This window comes from Corylus avellana, chromosome ca2 (genome assembly GCF_901000735.1).
Source record: "Corylus avellana chromosome ca2, CavTom2PMs-1.0".
Classification (NCBI taxonomy): Eukaryota; Viridiplantae; Streptophyta; class Magnoliopsida; order Fagales; family Betulaceae; genus Corylus; species Corylus avellana.
This window is the reverse complement of record NC_081542.1, coordinates 25,215,074-25,231,553: the sequence shown is the minus strand read 5'-3', so window position 1 is coordinate 25,231,553 and position 16,480 is coordinate 25,215,074. Positions and strand designations below refer to the sequence as shown.

Here is a 16,480-nt window from a genome sequence, read left to right as displayed (position 1 = left end):
ATTGCCCTTATTGTACGCTTATCCTATTCCTCTCATCCACTCCTTTTTTTTGGTTATAAAGCTGTGTTTATTTTGGGCGCCAAACCCATTTCATTTTCCCATTCCTCATAACAACTCTCTCTGTCTCTGATAAAGAAAACCAGAAGCCAATCTCTGAATTCTATCTTTCAAGAAACCGAGTAATCTTCTTTTTCGTATTTCAACGAATATGGAAGGCGCGGCACAGAAAATGCTTGAATTTCATGCCAATACTCTGGCTTTTGAACATAAGATGCAAGCCCTGATGCGCGAATGCAAAAAGGGAATCAAGAAATATGGAGATCGTCTTAGAAATAGGAGTTTCGGCGAGTGGAGAAAAGTGCTTGATATATATAATGAAGAATCTGGGGTTCTGCTTTCAATGAAGGTTCAAGCTGTTGATGCTGGGATTAAGCTCTCCCGCCTCCTAATTGATTTTGTGTTTATGATGACGAGGCAAGATGAGTTGGCAGAAAAGATTTGGAAATTCAAGTCTGCGCTCAAATGGGTAACCGAAGATGGGAATTTCAATTCCATGGTGATTGATAAGGTTCTCACACTACTGGAAATGGCTGACGGAGAAGTGAGTGAGATGAAAAGATCCAGGGAGCGAAAGAATAAAGGAAAGGCGGTTTTAATCGATGACGGCAATAAAGAGGAAAGGTCGAGCAGAAGAAGTCGATTCGACGAACTCCTTGATCACTTCTTTGAGCAAATTATTTATCAACTCCTTGATCAATTTCTTGAAGTAGTTCTGCGTTTAGAATCCATTTTAAGTCACCGGAATCTTGCGGCAGATTCGCAGAAGTTAACGGTGGAATGCGGTCTGAATCAATTTGAGGAGGTTCTGGAATGGATAAGAGGAGATATCATAACATTGAAGAAAATGTTTCCGTCAAAATTAGAGATTGAAGAGGACGCCAAGATGACCGAAACCAGGAACTTGGTGGAGTCGGAGATTGATGAATTGTGGAGCGGAGCGCTGGATCAGTTGTCACTAGAGAAGGACGAAGACGACAATTTTATCCATAGGGTCAGAGCAAAATTTGAGAGAGAAAATGGAATGCATACTATGTTGGAAAACGACGAAATTGAATTCTATAGTGAAGACGATGATGAGGCCGGTGATGTTCAGATGAGATCCTCTTGTTTGTTTTCTTGTTGCGAGGGCGGAAGTAGAGCAAGGGCAGTCTAGATTGAATGATGAAGGTGTGGAGTTGCCAGAATCAGCATCAGAGACGGAGGTTGAAGCGAAGAAGCCATGAAAGAAGCGCTGCTGTTGTTGTTGTAAATAATCTGAGATTTCTGCTGCTTTTTTTGGTTTTCCTAAGCTTTTGAATTGTACCAACTTTAAATAAAATCTGTTTGTTTAGCTATGAATTGTTGCATAATAATTAAGAAGATCAATTGTAAGCTCTTTTCTGATTGATTGTTTTCGGTCTTTAGTTGATTGTCTATAAATGTATGATAATAATGTAGTTTCTAAAATTACATTTGAAAAAAATAGACGGAAAAGGGGCCGAAATAGGATACTAACATAGAAGCACAAAACGTTGGGAACTTTGGCAACAAAATGGGCCAAAGATCTGCCATATGGTAGGAAATGGAGGTGGTGCGAGGGCTCATGAGCGGAGAATGCAGGGTGCAAGGGGCGGAGGAGATCCGAGGAGACTAGAGGTGGGGCGTGTGGGCGGGCGGTGGAAGGTGGAGAATGTCAAATTTGGCTTATAAGCAAAACAAAACCAAAAGGTGGAAAAATGGAGAAGGGAAGGGGAGAAACTCACGAAGTAGAAGGGAGAGACTCTCATACGGGAAAGGAGATAGAATCAGAACAAATATGCCCAAATTCTACAAATCTCTAAGCAAATCATTTTTTTTTTTTTTTTTTTCTGTTCAGCAAAAAATCATAAATCCTACAATCACCAATTATCCCAATAAATAAATGCACAAATATAAAATTTCAAGAAAATAAACCAGTTAAGACTCTCAGATTCTCTACATGATTTTGAATTTTGAAAGGCTCAATAGGCAAAAGCTTCTTCCACACATGAATACAGAAATTGTTAGGTTCTAGGAAATTTAAACCTTTTAGATTAACTTAAACATTTTACAAACACACGGTTTATGATTAATTGGAAAAAACCACTTATAACATAATTTTTATATTTTTTAAAATAAATACAAAAGTTCCTATAAATATAAAAAATAATTGTATTATAAGAATATTTTAAGAAATTTGATTCCATTCACCAATATATGTACCAAATAGTAGATTACATATTTTTATTCTAGTGCTACAACCAAACTAATGAATAAGAACTGTTATTATATTCCAGCTTCTTCTATTTTTAATAATAATTATATTTTTTTAATGAAATAATCATTCTGCATACCAATTCATAGTGTTTGATGCCCATAAGTGTGAGATAGGGGATTGCACATGCCCGCAGATTAGTTGAGACAAAGCTCAACACCTTTATCTGATTTCTCCCTAGATAATTTCGGATTTGGCTTTGGTTTTTTGAACGGTTAAGATTTAATCCTCTAGAAATTTTCATAATAGGCTTAGGTTTACTTTTGCTCCAAGTTTATGTATTGTTATAAATACTGTAGACCTAATATGTAAGAGGCAGAGTTTATGTATTTTGATCAGTTTATCAATATGAAACACTCCATGAGTGATTTTTTTATCTCTTTCGCTTTGATTTCTTGATAGAATCTTGGTTTAAGAAGATTATGATTCTATTGTTACTTGCTATTGCGAACCCACTACGCCACCCTGCATCACAAACACATTAAAACGACATCATTTTGTGTGTGTGTGTGTGTGTCTATATATATATATATATGGTGATGGACAACATATTTGGTACAATATTGGACATTCCAGGGAAAACGAAGAACAACCTCGCCGCCCGCTTAGATTTGCAAGAAATGGGTTTGAGACGTACACTTCATCTATTTTCTGGCGAGCATGGTAAGACCTATATGCAACAAGCTACCCACACGATGTCCAAGGATGATAAAACACATTTTTTGAAAGTGCTACGAAATCTAAGGGTGTTCGACGGATATGCCTTGAACATTTGTCGTTGTATACGACTTAAGGACCGTACGATATCGGGATTAAAGAGTCATGACAGTCACATACTGATGCAGCAGCTTCTACCTATTGCATTGCATGGATCACTTCCAAGCAACGTGGTTAGACCTCATGTTGAGATGTCCACATTCTTCAGGGGCCTATGTTCAACAACATTGAGACAAGAAGATATTGACCGACTACAGGGTGACGTCTGTATCATGTTGTGCAAGATGAAACCGGTTTTTCCCCCAGCTTTTTTATTAGCATGGTTCATGTGGTCGTGCATCTTATTCGTGAATGCCAACTCGGTGAACCAGTATAGTATAGATGGATGTATCTGGCAGAGGGGTAAAATTTGTTTACAGATATTCTTGCATATTTTGGTTTCACTCCAATACAAGACAAGTGCTAACTGAACTGATTGATTGTATTGGTTCATATTTAGGAGCCTTAGAGTATTCAAATCTAATATGCGCAACAAAGCGGCTTCTGAGGGCTGCATTGCGGAGGGTTACATAGCAACTGAGTTGGTGACATTTTATTCGAGATATTTAGAGAACACACCAACCTTTCACAATAGGATACAAATAAATCTGGATGGTTCAAAGGGACATGGAACACGAGTCCGACTCGACCGAATTAGAATGACATAGATTCACCGGTATATTATGTTCAATTCGGACGAATTCCTTCAATTGCGGATGTAAGTCGAGATCCTTTGCTGGCACATTGTATGATCAATGAACTTGTAATATTGCTCGTATTGAATTATAATTAAGATAATTTCAAATTGTAGGATGCACATGGATACGCTTAGGCAATCATGCAATAGTGGACGAACAATAGAGGATCAGTTAGAAACCCAACATTATGAGTTGTTCTGTGAGTGGTACCGTGATTACGTAAGAATGATATGATGTTTAACAAAAGCAATTGTCGGAGTATATTTGCATGCTATTTTTCAAATCAACTAAAGCAACTAACCGTGCGTTTCCATTGTACATAATATATTCACAAGTCGATCGATTGGACGATCGATCCAGGAAGGAACTTGGTGACAAATTGGTAATGCATTGTAGAGGGCCGAGGGAGGCAGCAGTTAGATACAATAGATATGTGATTAACGGCAAGCTGTTTCACACTATTGCATCTGATGCCGGAAAGAGAACTCAGAACAGCGGGGTGTGTGTGCCGACTCTTGATGACGAAAAGTACTACGGGAAGTTAACAGAAGTACTTGAGATTAAGTACTACGACAGGACTAGGTACGTTATGTTCAGGTGTGATTGGACAGACAACACGAGGGACAAGGGGTACAAGGTGGATGAGTATGGCATAATACTTGTCAACTTCAAAAACCTTGTCCACACGGGAGAGCTGGTTACTGATGAGCCGTATGTGCTAACTTCACAAGTTGACTAGGTATTTTACGTACAAGATGATAGGTGCCCAGATTGGGCTTGCGTAGTGAGGACCAAACCTAGAAACATATACGACGTTGGTTAGGGTGAAGGGCATCAAGATTCATGTGCCAATTACCACGAGTGTGAGCCCCTCTTATTGACCAGAAATTTTGATCACGATTTGCAGGATCATATTGAATACGTTAGACACGACTTAGATCCAACCGAAGCGTATGTGATTGAATAATGTTTTATATTTATGTTTTAATTAGTTGTTCACTACATGCACATTACATCAACACACTTAATTAAGATGTGCATTGGGTAAAATCTGATATATATCTTATTTTTAATATATGAGTCATGCGTACGTAAGGTAGTGAATATTTCATACATTGTATACGAAATTAATTGGTTTTGTGGTGTTTTCGATAGGGTACCATGAGTACTAGGGGGAAGACAAGAGCACGTAGGGGCTCGTCCTTAGTGTGGCAGTCTATGTCGCATGGGTCTCCGCTAGACCACCTTGATGACAGCGAGCAATAAGACGTTGCTCAGCTTCTGGGTATGTAGGAAGGATATCGACCAGTACTTCCAAATGATATGAAAGGGGAGATCCCTGTCCATAATCTATACGGTCGGGTAGGCATGGCCCAGATGGGGTATCGGCCTGATTCGTATCCATACAGTGAGTTAGGACAGGGATCTCAGGGCGATGTCGAGCGGCCATACGCCAGCATAGCGTAGGTACGGCCAAAAGTTTTTTAAAAGATTGAAAGTTTTGAAAGTTTCTAACTATATTGGTGCGATATCAATTATATTTAACTGCAACTACAACTTCATAGAATTCTAAACATTCTAAAAAAATACAAAGCAGGTCCCGAGGACAGTTAGACAGAGGCCCAGGAAGACATGCTTGGTGGGACACGGGCCACGGATGACCCGCAGCCCACCGACCCTGCTCCCCACGACCGATTAGGGACTCGACAGGTCCGGACCAAAAGTAAGTGTATATGCTCGAATGTCATGCAGGTCTTAATTTACTTGTTAGTTAGTATTGAATTCGAAATAACTTACATTGGTAATTTTTAATTTGTTAGGTACCGATTAAGATGAAAACACCATTATTGAGGTGTTTACCCTTCTTGACTCGCGCAGGCTGTCGGGAGTCCTCGCCGGCAAACGGATCATACTGGAGTACAATGCATCATGGCAACCCGTTGGCTTTAGCACCATGAGGTTTAGACGGATGACCGGAGACATAGTAAGGAGCGAAAATTATGTCCGAATACCGAACGATTGGACGAAGGTACCGCAGTATACCAAAGAGGATATTTGGGACGCCTTGATGGTATGTATTGCATATTATGTCAAACACTCTTAATGTATATATGTATATATACGCTCTAAGTTGCACATATATATGTGTGTTTATATCTATATACATATACACATATTTTAGGTTTGGAAAAAATATAAAAAAGCCCCCTAAACTACCAGCCGTTTTCGATTTAGCCCCCTGATGTTCCAAAAGTGATAAAGTAGCCTCTCTAACTACCAAACTTTTACATTTTGGCCACTCCATTAGTCAAAATCGTTAGTCTGGACGAAAACTGCAAAACGACGCCGTTTTATTAGGGTAAGTTACAAAAATACCCTTGTATGATTTTTTTTTTTTTTTTTTTTTAAAGCAGGAGCAAAAAACCTTAAGCAAAACGGCGCCGTTTTTGCTTAGGGTAATAGTTGTATATATATTCTTTCAATCTTCATCGTCTCCTTAACGTAGCCCTGATCCTCTCCTTCACGCAGCCCCCCGCACGGTGCCATCTGCCTGATCGGGATGATTTGTTTATGAACTTTAAAAACTTGTGCGTATCTGTGTCGGTGCGTGTGCGAGAGAGAGAAAGAGAGAGAGAGAGAGAGATGATTTGTTTATGAACTTTAAAAACTTGAAATTGAAGGAAGAAACAACTTGTCTATGTTCCTCTCAAAACTAAAATTGCTCAAAGCTACACTACTTTTCCTACATTTACACAAACCTAATAAATTCTCACAACTACTATTTACATTGTAACTTGAAAAATTCAACAACCCCTCTCCACCAACTGTGCTCTCCAGCTCTTCCACACCGTTAACAATGGAATCTATGGCTGACCCACAAATTATATCGGCGTCACTTTCAATATCATCCATAATAATATTGCTTTCCTCACAACTTTTCCCTCTTATCGTGAACCAATTCTCACTCCATGTCCAACTGGGTATCCCTGAAAGTGACGACAACCATCTGAGCGTGCAGGAGCTGCGTGAAGGCGACAATCGTGGCTGCGTGAAGGAGACGATGAAGATTGAAAGAATATATACAATTATTTCCATAAGCAAAAACGGCACCGTTTTGCTCCTGCTTTAACCAAAAAAAAAAAACAAAAATCATACAAGGGCATTTTCGTAACTTACCCTAATAAAACGGCGTCGTTTTGCAGTTTCCGTCCAGACTAACGGTTTTGACTAACAGAGTGGCCAAAATGTAAAATTTTGGTAGTTTGGGGGGCTACTTTATCACTTTTGGAACATCAGGGGGCTAAATCGAAAACGGCTGGTAGTTTGGGGGGCTTTTTTATATTTTTCCCTTTAGGTTTTTTTAATTTATCAATTTTGAACTTGTGCATGCATACTTTTTCGTCCCGTCCGAGTGCAACTTAAAAGCCGTCAATAATGAAGCATTTTGGGATATGGGCAAAAAGTTGCGGACTTGGAGGCACGAGCTTAAAAAAATTTGTGCCATTACGGAGGAAGATACTCCGGCCACTGTACGGGCAAGAGTGGGGGGAAAGACGCTCGCCGCATACAATGCCGTCGACTTGGAGATCTTATTGGAGAGATGGTATAGCTGGGAGAATAAGGTAGGTCATGAGTTAAACTCTTTGTTTTGTGTAGTGTCATTAATGGTAATTGTGTTAGTATTAACATATTAAAAGTGTTAACTGTGTAGGATTATGCGGCGAAAATGAAGAGCTTGCGAGCATTAAATAATACGTCACATTCCACCAGATTGAAGAGCTATGCCAGGGTGACACATGAGGAGGTAAGTGTGTAATTTACCCTATACTTATAGATGTAAACATGTTGTCATTTGATATATTTAAAAATATCTGTATGTCCTATTTTATCGGCAGGCCATATGTTTGGGCAGTCATCCTACTCGTGCACAAAATTATATCCGCACACACACGAAGAAGGACGATACATATCCGAATGATATAGTGAAGGAGAGATGTGTATGTTACTCACCTTTCATATGTTGTTTTGCTTATATATTTGATAAATTATTTGCGATTAACAGTTGTATGACCCACTGTCTCAATAGTTAATGTGACATACAGGAAAGGATGAATGAGCTTATACCCACCGACCTTGCAGCATCGTCTAGCGTCACAAAGGGAACAGTCAGATGGGCGCCAAACGACGCATTCGCACAGGCGCTTGGAAATAAGCCTGAGTACGCTGGTAGGGTTTAGATGGCTGGACCAAATATTTTGCCTGTGCGGGGGTACATACACTCATACCATACACCGTCACAGGCACGGTCAGAAAACGTCAGGCACTCCACGATATCACAAGAAACACTTGAAAAAGCGCTTGAGGCGGAGAGGGCAAAGCACATGGAAGAGATAGATGCCTTGTTGGCCGAGAACAATGTGCGGATAGCTTAGCAAGTGGCGGAGCAGATGGCTGAGAACAATGCGCGGGTAGCTCAACAAGAGGCTGAACATCAGGCAATGTTTGACGCCCATTTACGCCAGCTCGAGGAAATGATGCGATTTAACACCGTACCAGACAGAGCTTCCCCACCCTTTGCGATGGTGCGATCGTCGGTCGACAATGGATCAGGTAATGACATTTTTTAATGGTCAATTTAGGTTTCGAAATGTCCCTATATATATGTGTGTGTGTGTGTGTGTGTGTGAACTTCTAAATTTAGAATTTGGATATGTTGTAGTCATTCTCATTAATTAATGATGTTGTAAATCCTGTTGAATTTGGTTTATATATCATGGTTGGTTTGGTGGTAGATGTGGGTTAGAGCATTGCATTTGAAGTGTTTATTGTTATTATGAGATGGACCACTATGGTCCTTGTAGAATATTAAGAATCTAGTGTATGTGATTGTGTAAGAGTACGAAATGACCAAGTCTACACTAGATGAATATCATAATTTTAAGTAATTAATATAACATGATTTGAATATATATAAACTCCTATGTGTTAATCTCCTCAACAAATTAAAATATTACGGGAAGATTATCAAAATGCTACATGCATTATATTTATATTTCAAATTGTTGGCTTTAATTTGGTCTGGTATGAAATAGTGTTGGTTGAGATAATTATTTAGAGTTATTCATGGGTGTATAAATGGATATAACTGCATGACACAAAGCAATACATGCATATCAATATCATCAAGAACAGTTGTTCAGAAACTTAATTTTGTAACTCTAAATATAAATGGATATAAATGCACACAATTCTAGAGAGGGAGCTTTTCCTTTTTCTTTATCATCTCTTCCATTGAACCCCCAACATTAATAACCTATATGGAAGCTCTATAATTGCAATGGAAAAAAGAAAAAGTTCCTATGTCTCACATAATTGCCATGGCAAAAACGAAGTTCATTTTCTCATGTCTATAAATTTAACAAAAGCATTGATTGCTCTGTGACCATGCATATATATATATATATATACTGACTTAATTTTTTTTTTTTAATATGAATTTTCTGCTAACTTCAATGTTTTACCTATTTTTGTTATATCATTTACTGTGGAAGAATCAACAACTGAGTTGGGTGAATATTCGGTCATTTTTCTTTCACTTTACATCGTGACGTTGCTTAATGATTGTTTGTATTATCATTTGCAGCTAGTGGATTTTATTTGTTTGGTGATTGTTTGTTTTATCATTTGCAGGTAATGGACATCGATGTCAATGATCAACATTGAACGTTTGGTTGGCTATTCACACTTGTATATAAATTACTTTGTTGATGTAATTGTATTTGTGATAGTTTTAGTGATGATAACAAAGATAATTAAATTGGTGTATATTATGTTATTTGTGGTTGGTCATTCGCACTTGGTATATATGTCATTTTTTGTGTCTTGAAGTTAGTTTTGGTGGATAGTTTGTAATTGATGTTAATGGATATGACTTATGTTATTTGATAGAAAAATTGTGGGATATGACTTGTGATTGATGGAAAAATTGTATATTATTTGCATGGATCAATGGATAAATTGTATATCAGGTTAATTGTAATCTAAAATTCAGGTATAGTCTTGAAAAAATTCAAAAAATATATAGGGGGAGGAAAAATAAATTTAAAAAAATTACCAACTTTTCTGACGTGTCTTTTTATGACACATCAGAAATTCCTGACATGTCAGATGCCATGACACGTCAGGAATTCCTGACGTGTCAAAAAATGACACGTCAGAAAATGTTCTGACGTATAAAGACACGTCAGAATGTTTTCTGACGTGTCATTTTTTCACACGTCAAAATTTTCTAACGTGTCAGAAATGACACGTCAGAAATTTTTTTGACATGTTAAATCTAACACGTCAAAAATTTTCCATTTCTAACACCCACAATCGTAATGCCTGAAGGCACATCAAAACCGACCCATTAGGAGGATTTTCTGACGTGTCAGACCACCTGACACGTCAGAAATCGTAAGTCAGTAAAAATTAGTTTTCTGTAGTGTGTGTCACTTTTTTATTGGACATGATGTGACAAAGTAATGGATTCTGTTAAGTTACTTTACGAAAATTGATTTCATGAAGTAAACTGTTATTTTGACCCACTCTGATGACCTATAAATTATTTTTTATACTATAGGGGGTGATTTGTAATTTAGGCCAATCACAGTGACCAATTTTGCATGTATCCCATAAAAACAAATTGAGAGTTCTTTCTATAAGGATGTAGTGTAAAACTCTATTTTACAGCATTCAATAGAAATTTGACACATCAGGTAAAAATACCAAATAAAATAGAGATGAAAACACCTTATCCTTAATTCAAATCAATCCCATGGAATATCTATAAGGATGTGGTGTAAAACTCTATTTTACAGCCTTCAATAGAAATTTGACACATCAAGTAAAAATATCAAACAGAATAGAGATGAAAACACCCTCCCCTTAATTCAAATCAATCCCAACGCCCACCACCCTCTACCCACCTCTAAGCTCCCAGACACCAGAGTTTCCAAAACCAATCAAGATGGTGGCTCCGGAGGTTTTTTCAATTGGTATTTTATTTATGGGGTATTTTATCAAGATAAATAAAATTATTTAGTGTGAAGAGTTATATTATTTTTTAGTATTCAAGGTTATATTATTTTTTGTTGTTCCAAGCTTAGGTGCCTGCTTCATAGTCAATGGTGTAAAACATACAATTTACATGACCTGATCGAAGTAATTTTTTAAAAAAGCTAATAATCCTTCAATTTCCTCTGTAATTTTTGTCCATTTGTTTGCTGTTGGCAGAGGAGAGTCAAACGAGACAAAGCATCAGCTCGATCCCTTCAATTTCTTTTGAAAAGAATAGCCACACATCTGCTATCGAAGAGAGAGGAAGGCAATTTCCTCTCTTTTTTTCCTCTCGATTGAACAATATTCCACATTTGCATATTTAAGCCATTATCATATAGTATAGTCAAACGTTCGTAGTTAGAGTTAAGGTCGAACATTCCAAGATCCAACATCGAGCGTTCTTCACTAGGGTTTTTGCTCGAACATTCGATCACTAAGCCAAAAGTTAAAATTCTTATTTCTAATGAACCCTAATGAACTTAGCAAACCAATTAGCCCTCCCAAACCTAATCGCAACCTTAGTAAACACTCGGTTTACTACACTTACGTTGTCTATGACTGGGTTTAATATTATTTCAATGCGGTTTTAAAAAAAATAAAAATAAAAAATAAAAAAGAAAACCTGAGTATTAGTAAGAATCATTAGTGATTTAGATAATGAAGTGGATCTTAGCCTTCATTGTAAATCAAAGGAAGTTCCACACACTCAAAACATTCAGCTTCTACAAGTAATCAACGGCGTGGTTTTAGATCGAGACTAGTGCACATAATGCTTTTGGAATATTAGAGGTAATGGTAAATGTGAATGAGTAATATTACAAACCACATCGGATGATTTTAAAACATTTACACGTACCATTACCTCTAATATTCCAAAAGCATTCTGCGCGCGAGTCCCTATTAAAATTGTAGTTTCTAAAACAGCGAAATTGACCATTCCACTGAAATCTACAGAATTATAGCTTAGTCCTCAAATATTTTGATATAAAGTCGAACTTGTAGAAGTCAGATGTTGAGTGAGTGGACATCAAGATCGTCATCCTACGATTTACATTGAAAGCTTTAACCCAGAAACAAATCAACCCAAAAAATCCCAAGAAAATCATGATGTTTCCCTGAAGATATTCTTCCTAACAAACCTGAAAATTCTCTTAGAAAGCAAACAGAGAGATCCAGCAAAAGTAACAAAAATCCCACAATTTAATTCAGAACCGAATCCTCCATAGCTCCATGTGTTCTGTTCTCTATGTGTCCACAAAAATATCAAAACCCAATGCCCACAAAAATCTCTCCCAAAACTTTAAAACCAAAATAAATATAAATAAAAATAAAAACTTTAGCTCATATATTCCCTTCTATTCATTCTATCATCCCAAATGAAAATTAAAGGCCAACAAATAAACCCCCAATTTCAGCCAATCTCTAATTCGAAACACCCACGACAATTGCTATCAATTAACTTACAACCAAAGAAATACCATCAAAATGCCCAAAACATTTGTCAACCAAAAGGATGATAAAAGAACACGTGCATATATTGATCAACTCAATGGTCAAGCTCCCCATCAAGGAGAAGGAGGCTTCCCACAACTACAATGTTCAACTCGCATGTTTCGATCCTTTTGTGAATCTCAACAATCCTGCTTCTTTTCTTTTTTATGTTATACCAATAAAGTTTTCCTGAGTTCTCATGTATCAAAGCCTCATGCATCAAAACCTCTTCACCGTTGTTTGAGAGGGCTAAAGGCTTGGAGTAGTAAGGATCTTGTTGCGGACCCTGCGGAAACCTATAAAGCCGTGTCCAATTGCTCGCCGCCACCCCGTACTCCTTCATCACCCAAACGACAAAAAATTGTTCACAATGAAACTCCCAAACACACAGGCATCCTCCCAAGACCACCAAATGTGTATAGTATTCAGATGCGCGAGATTCAATTTCAATCGGAAGAGCATGCATTCGAAATTTCTCGGTGCTAAGATCGAATGCGACAATGGCACTTGTTAACCCACTCCGACCTGCAACCACCCAATGCAAAGCACTGTTCAAGGAAGCCGAGCACTGCGTATGCAAATACAAATCCTTGCGAGGCCATTTGTCTTCCACCTTTCTCCAAGAATTTCCTCTAAGACTACATACATGATGACCAACTTCAGCGACACCTGCAAGATGTGGCTGGGGCATCAAAATCCTTACAACCTTGTAGTCGTCGTTGATTTGGTCATACCCAAATGCTACTTCGAACACATAATTATCGGGAATTTCTATCGGCTTAAAGGGTAACTTTTTGTATTTTCTGATCAATGGATTCCAAATCACAATCTCATTGGGATATTTGTTTCTTTCTTCGATATTGGAGCAACAACAGGGACAGATCTGGAGGCAAACCAGGCCGTTGCAATGGCCTATAATTCTAATGAACGTATTTGTTGGATGGTTGAATGGCCTGAATATCTCCACCGGCTCGCTGAACTGTTGCTTGTTGGAAAAGTTTACCGAGTAGTAAGTATGCGGCAGAATTGCGTTGTTTGCATCTGCAATGAGAGCGCGTTCTCGGTTGGTCTCAATGGAGCGATTGAGGTGCATCTTGATGAAGTCTGGGTCGTTGATTACGACAAACCATGCCTTGGAAACGCATTGAAAACGCAGCAGAGGTTTGACGAGCAGTAGAGAAAGTATTTCGGTGATGAGCTCTTGCGGGAGTATATTCGTCATTCTTCTCTTCTGTAGGTTTTGCATGTTTTGGCGACCCAAGAAGTTAACCTGGAAAATATCTTCTAAACTACTGAGATTAAATACATGATAGGACTCTCATAGTCTTGAATCAATTGCATGTAACAGCTTGTACAACTATAAGACTTAGTACACGGCAACACTGCAGGGGATGAGTCCAACTCCAACTCCAACTCCAACTCCAACTCAACTCCTTAACATTTCCTTGGTTTCTTATTCAAATTAATTATAAAATATCTTAAAGAGGGGTTTTTTTAATTGGAAAATTAATTAGTTTATTTTGAGCATTTGAATTGACCTCACATCACGTGTAAAACGAAAATTATTAAAGTCTTTCCTTCAATTTTTTTTTAAAGGCTTTTCGTATGCCTTTCTTTCTTATAGATTCAAGAAAATCGTTATGGATTTTACGATTTACTTCTAGCAAGAATGAGATCTACATTGAATAAATGATATATTCATTTACGTGGTAAGACAAGAAGGAATTTCTGTATGTAGGACGGCAATCCCTATTTTGGGTGAAAAAAATAAAATAAAAAAAATAGAGAGTCCTTTTTATAAGGATGTGGTTTAAAACTCTATTTTACAGCATTTAATAAAAATTTGATGCATAGGTAAAAATACCAAATAGAATATTAATGAAATTTCTAAAAGGGTGTGGTGTAAAACGGATTTGGATCCATTGAAATTCTTAAGGGAATTTCTGTTTTTTAAATTTCAGATCTAGGCCGTCAATTTTCCATTCAAGGGTCATTGTTCTGTCATGTGTCCTACTACTAATAAAATAATAAATATTTATTATTTTATTAGTAGTGGGACACATGACAGAAAAATAACCATTAAATAGAAAATAGACGGCCTGAATTCGAAATTTCAGTAGATCCTAACCTAGTGTAAAACTCTATTTTACATCATTTCAATAGAAATTTGACACATGGTAAAATACCAAATAGAATATAGATGAAAACACATTATCCTTAATTCAAATCAATCCCATTGAATTTCTTAGAGAATGTGATGTAAAACTCTATTTTACTGCCTTCAATAAAAACTTGACACATCAGGTAAAAACACCATATAGGATAGAGATGAAAACACATTCTCCTTAATTCAAATATCCAAAATGGTTTGCTTAAAAAGAAAGAAATACTTTATGAGGCCTAGGGTCCCAATTTCTGTTTTGGTTTGTCTTAAATCTTGATCTTTATAATCAAACATGATACTAATTGTTTCATATATTTCCATAAAAAAAAATGGAGGGGTCGATTGGAGTGACTATTCTACTTAGACATAACCATAGTAGTACCGGCTCATTGGGAACTGCACAAAAAGGGCATAGACGATGAAAGCCGTATGAATTAATTCAAGTCTGATTGAGTCATAGCTTGGCCCAACTCTATCAGGACATCTGTAGGACCAAAAATGGCTAATACTAATCAAGTTTAAAAATTTTCATTACGGGAGTCAAACTCCACCCTAATACTTGTCCAACCACTTAGGAATTTGCATGAGATGTATAGCCATAACTTACCTATTGTTTTTCATGACTCTGCACTTTTACAGTTCACCAAGTCTTTCACATGATCAAAATTTTTTAGCAAAACAAACATTTTATTCAAGTGATGTGAGATATAGGGAGTAATGCGCACTACAAGTCTTTTTTGTGTCACTCTTAAGTCCCTCTAAGAATGATGTGGCTCTTAAAATCATCATTGTGCTTTTGATTGATCATTATTGGATTTTGATCAAATGATGATTTTAAGAGTCACGTCATTCTTGGAGAAACACAAAAATGACACAAGAGAGACTTTTAGAATTACTCATATATGGGGATTAATAATTGGCATTGTTGGAATTTTTTTTTTTTTTTCTATAATTTTCAGAATTTTTTAGATCATTGCTTTCTTTCTCTAGTCATGTTGACTCTCTGCGTATGAAGGGCTCTTCGATCATCCTTTCGTTAACAACGACCTTCTCTAATTGTAGCACTACCAAGCTTGCATTGCATACGGTATTTTGAGGGAGTTTGGCATTTGGTGAAAAACTTCCTTTTAGCAAGCTCGGTTAGGATGACAATTTGAGTTCGCATGTCGGGTTTGGTTGTGTCGAGACATGTGTACGTATAAGATTATTTTGGTCGACTCTAACCTTTTAATTTTGTATTGAATTTCTATCGGGGTTCTCGAGTAATGTTAAAAATTGGCGGGGGTGTCAACCCAGTCTCGGCTCCCTGTTTTTGGCCAAAACCAGGGTACCCCGGTTCTTGGTTTTGGGCAACTGGGAACCGAGAACAGAGTCCCAGTTACCAGCCGGTTCAAGTTTGTACTCAGTCTGGTAACCGGTTTTTTAAGAATTTTTTTTTTTAACCCGTTTAATATATATATATATATATATATATATATATATATATACCCGGTTCCGCTTTCCCGGTTATAACCGGGTGCCAAAAACAGGGACCAGAACTGGGGTCCCCAGTTTTTGGTTTTTTGCAACCAGAATTGGAACTTGCTCTCCGGTTTCCCTGTAATTTTTTACACCCCTAAAAATTGGTTGTCATTATGTTGTGTGTTGGGTTTGAGTCGTGTTGAAGAAATGTATATAAGACTATAGAGCATCTCCAGCAGAGTAGCTAAATGGCTCATAATAGGTACATTTAGCTATTATGAGCACTTTTTTATTTCCAACAGATTAGCTCCGGAATAGGTAAACTACATATTTAGCTACAGTGAATAGCTACTTATGACTATTCACTGTAGCACAATGTTCAAATTTTTTAATATTTTTTCTCTCTTCTCTCTCCCTCAACTTTTCTCTCTCTTCTCTCTCCTCTCCCTCCCTCAATGACCTCGTTCAGCACAACCT

At 37.3% G+C, this 16,480-nt stretch overlaps 1 protein-coding gene across 1 annotated transcript; it reads right to left on the bottom strand.

Moving 5' to 3' along the window:
• Positions 1–12,433: 12,433 nt before the first annotated feature.
• On the bottom strand, positions 12,434–13,600 carry LOC132169414 (F-box protein CPR1-like). Its single transcript, XM_059580449.1, has one exon. The coding sequence runs from the start codon at positions 13,598–13,600 to the stop codon at positions 12,434–12,436; it is 1,167 nt and encodes a 388-aa protein (XP_059436432.1).
• Positions 13,601–16,480: the final 2,880 nt, after the last annotated feature.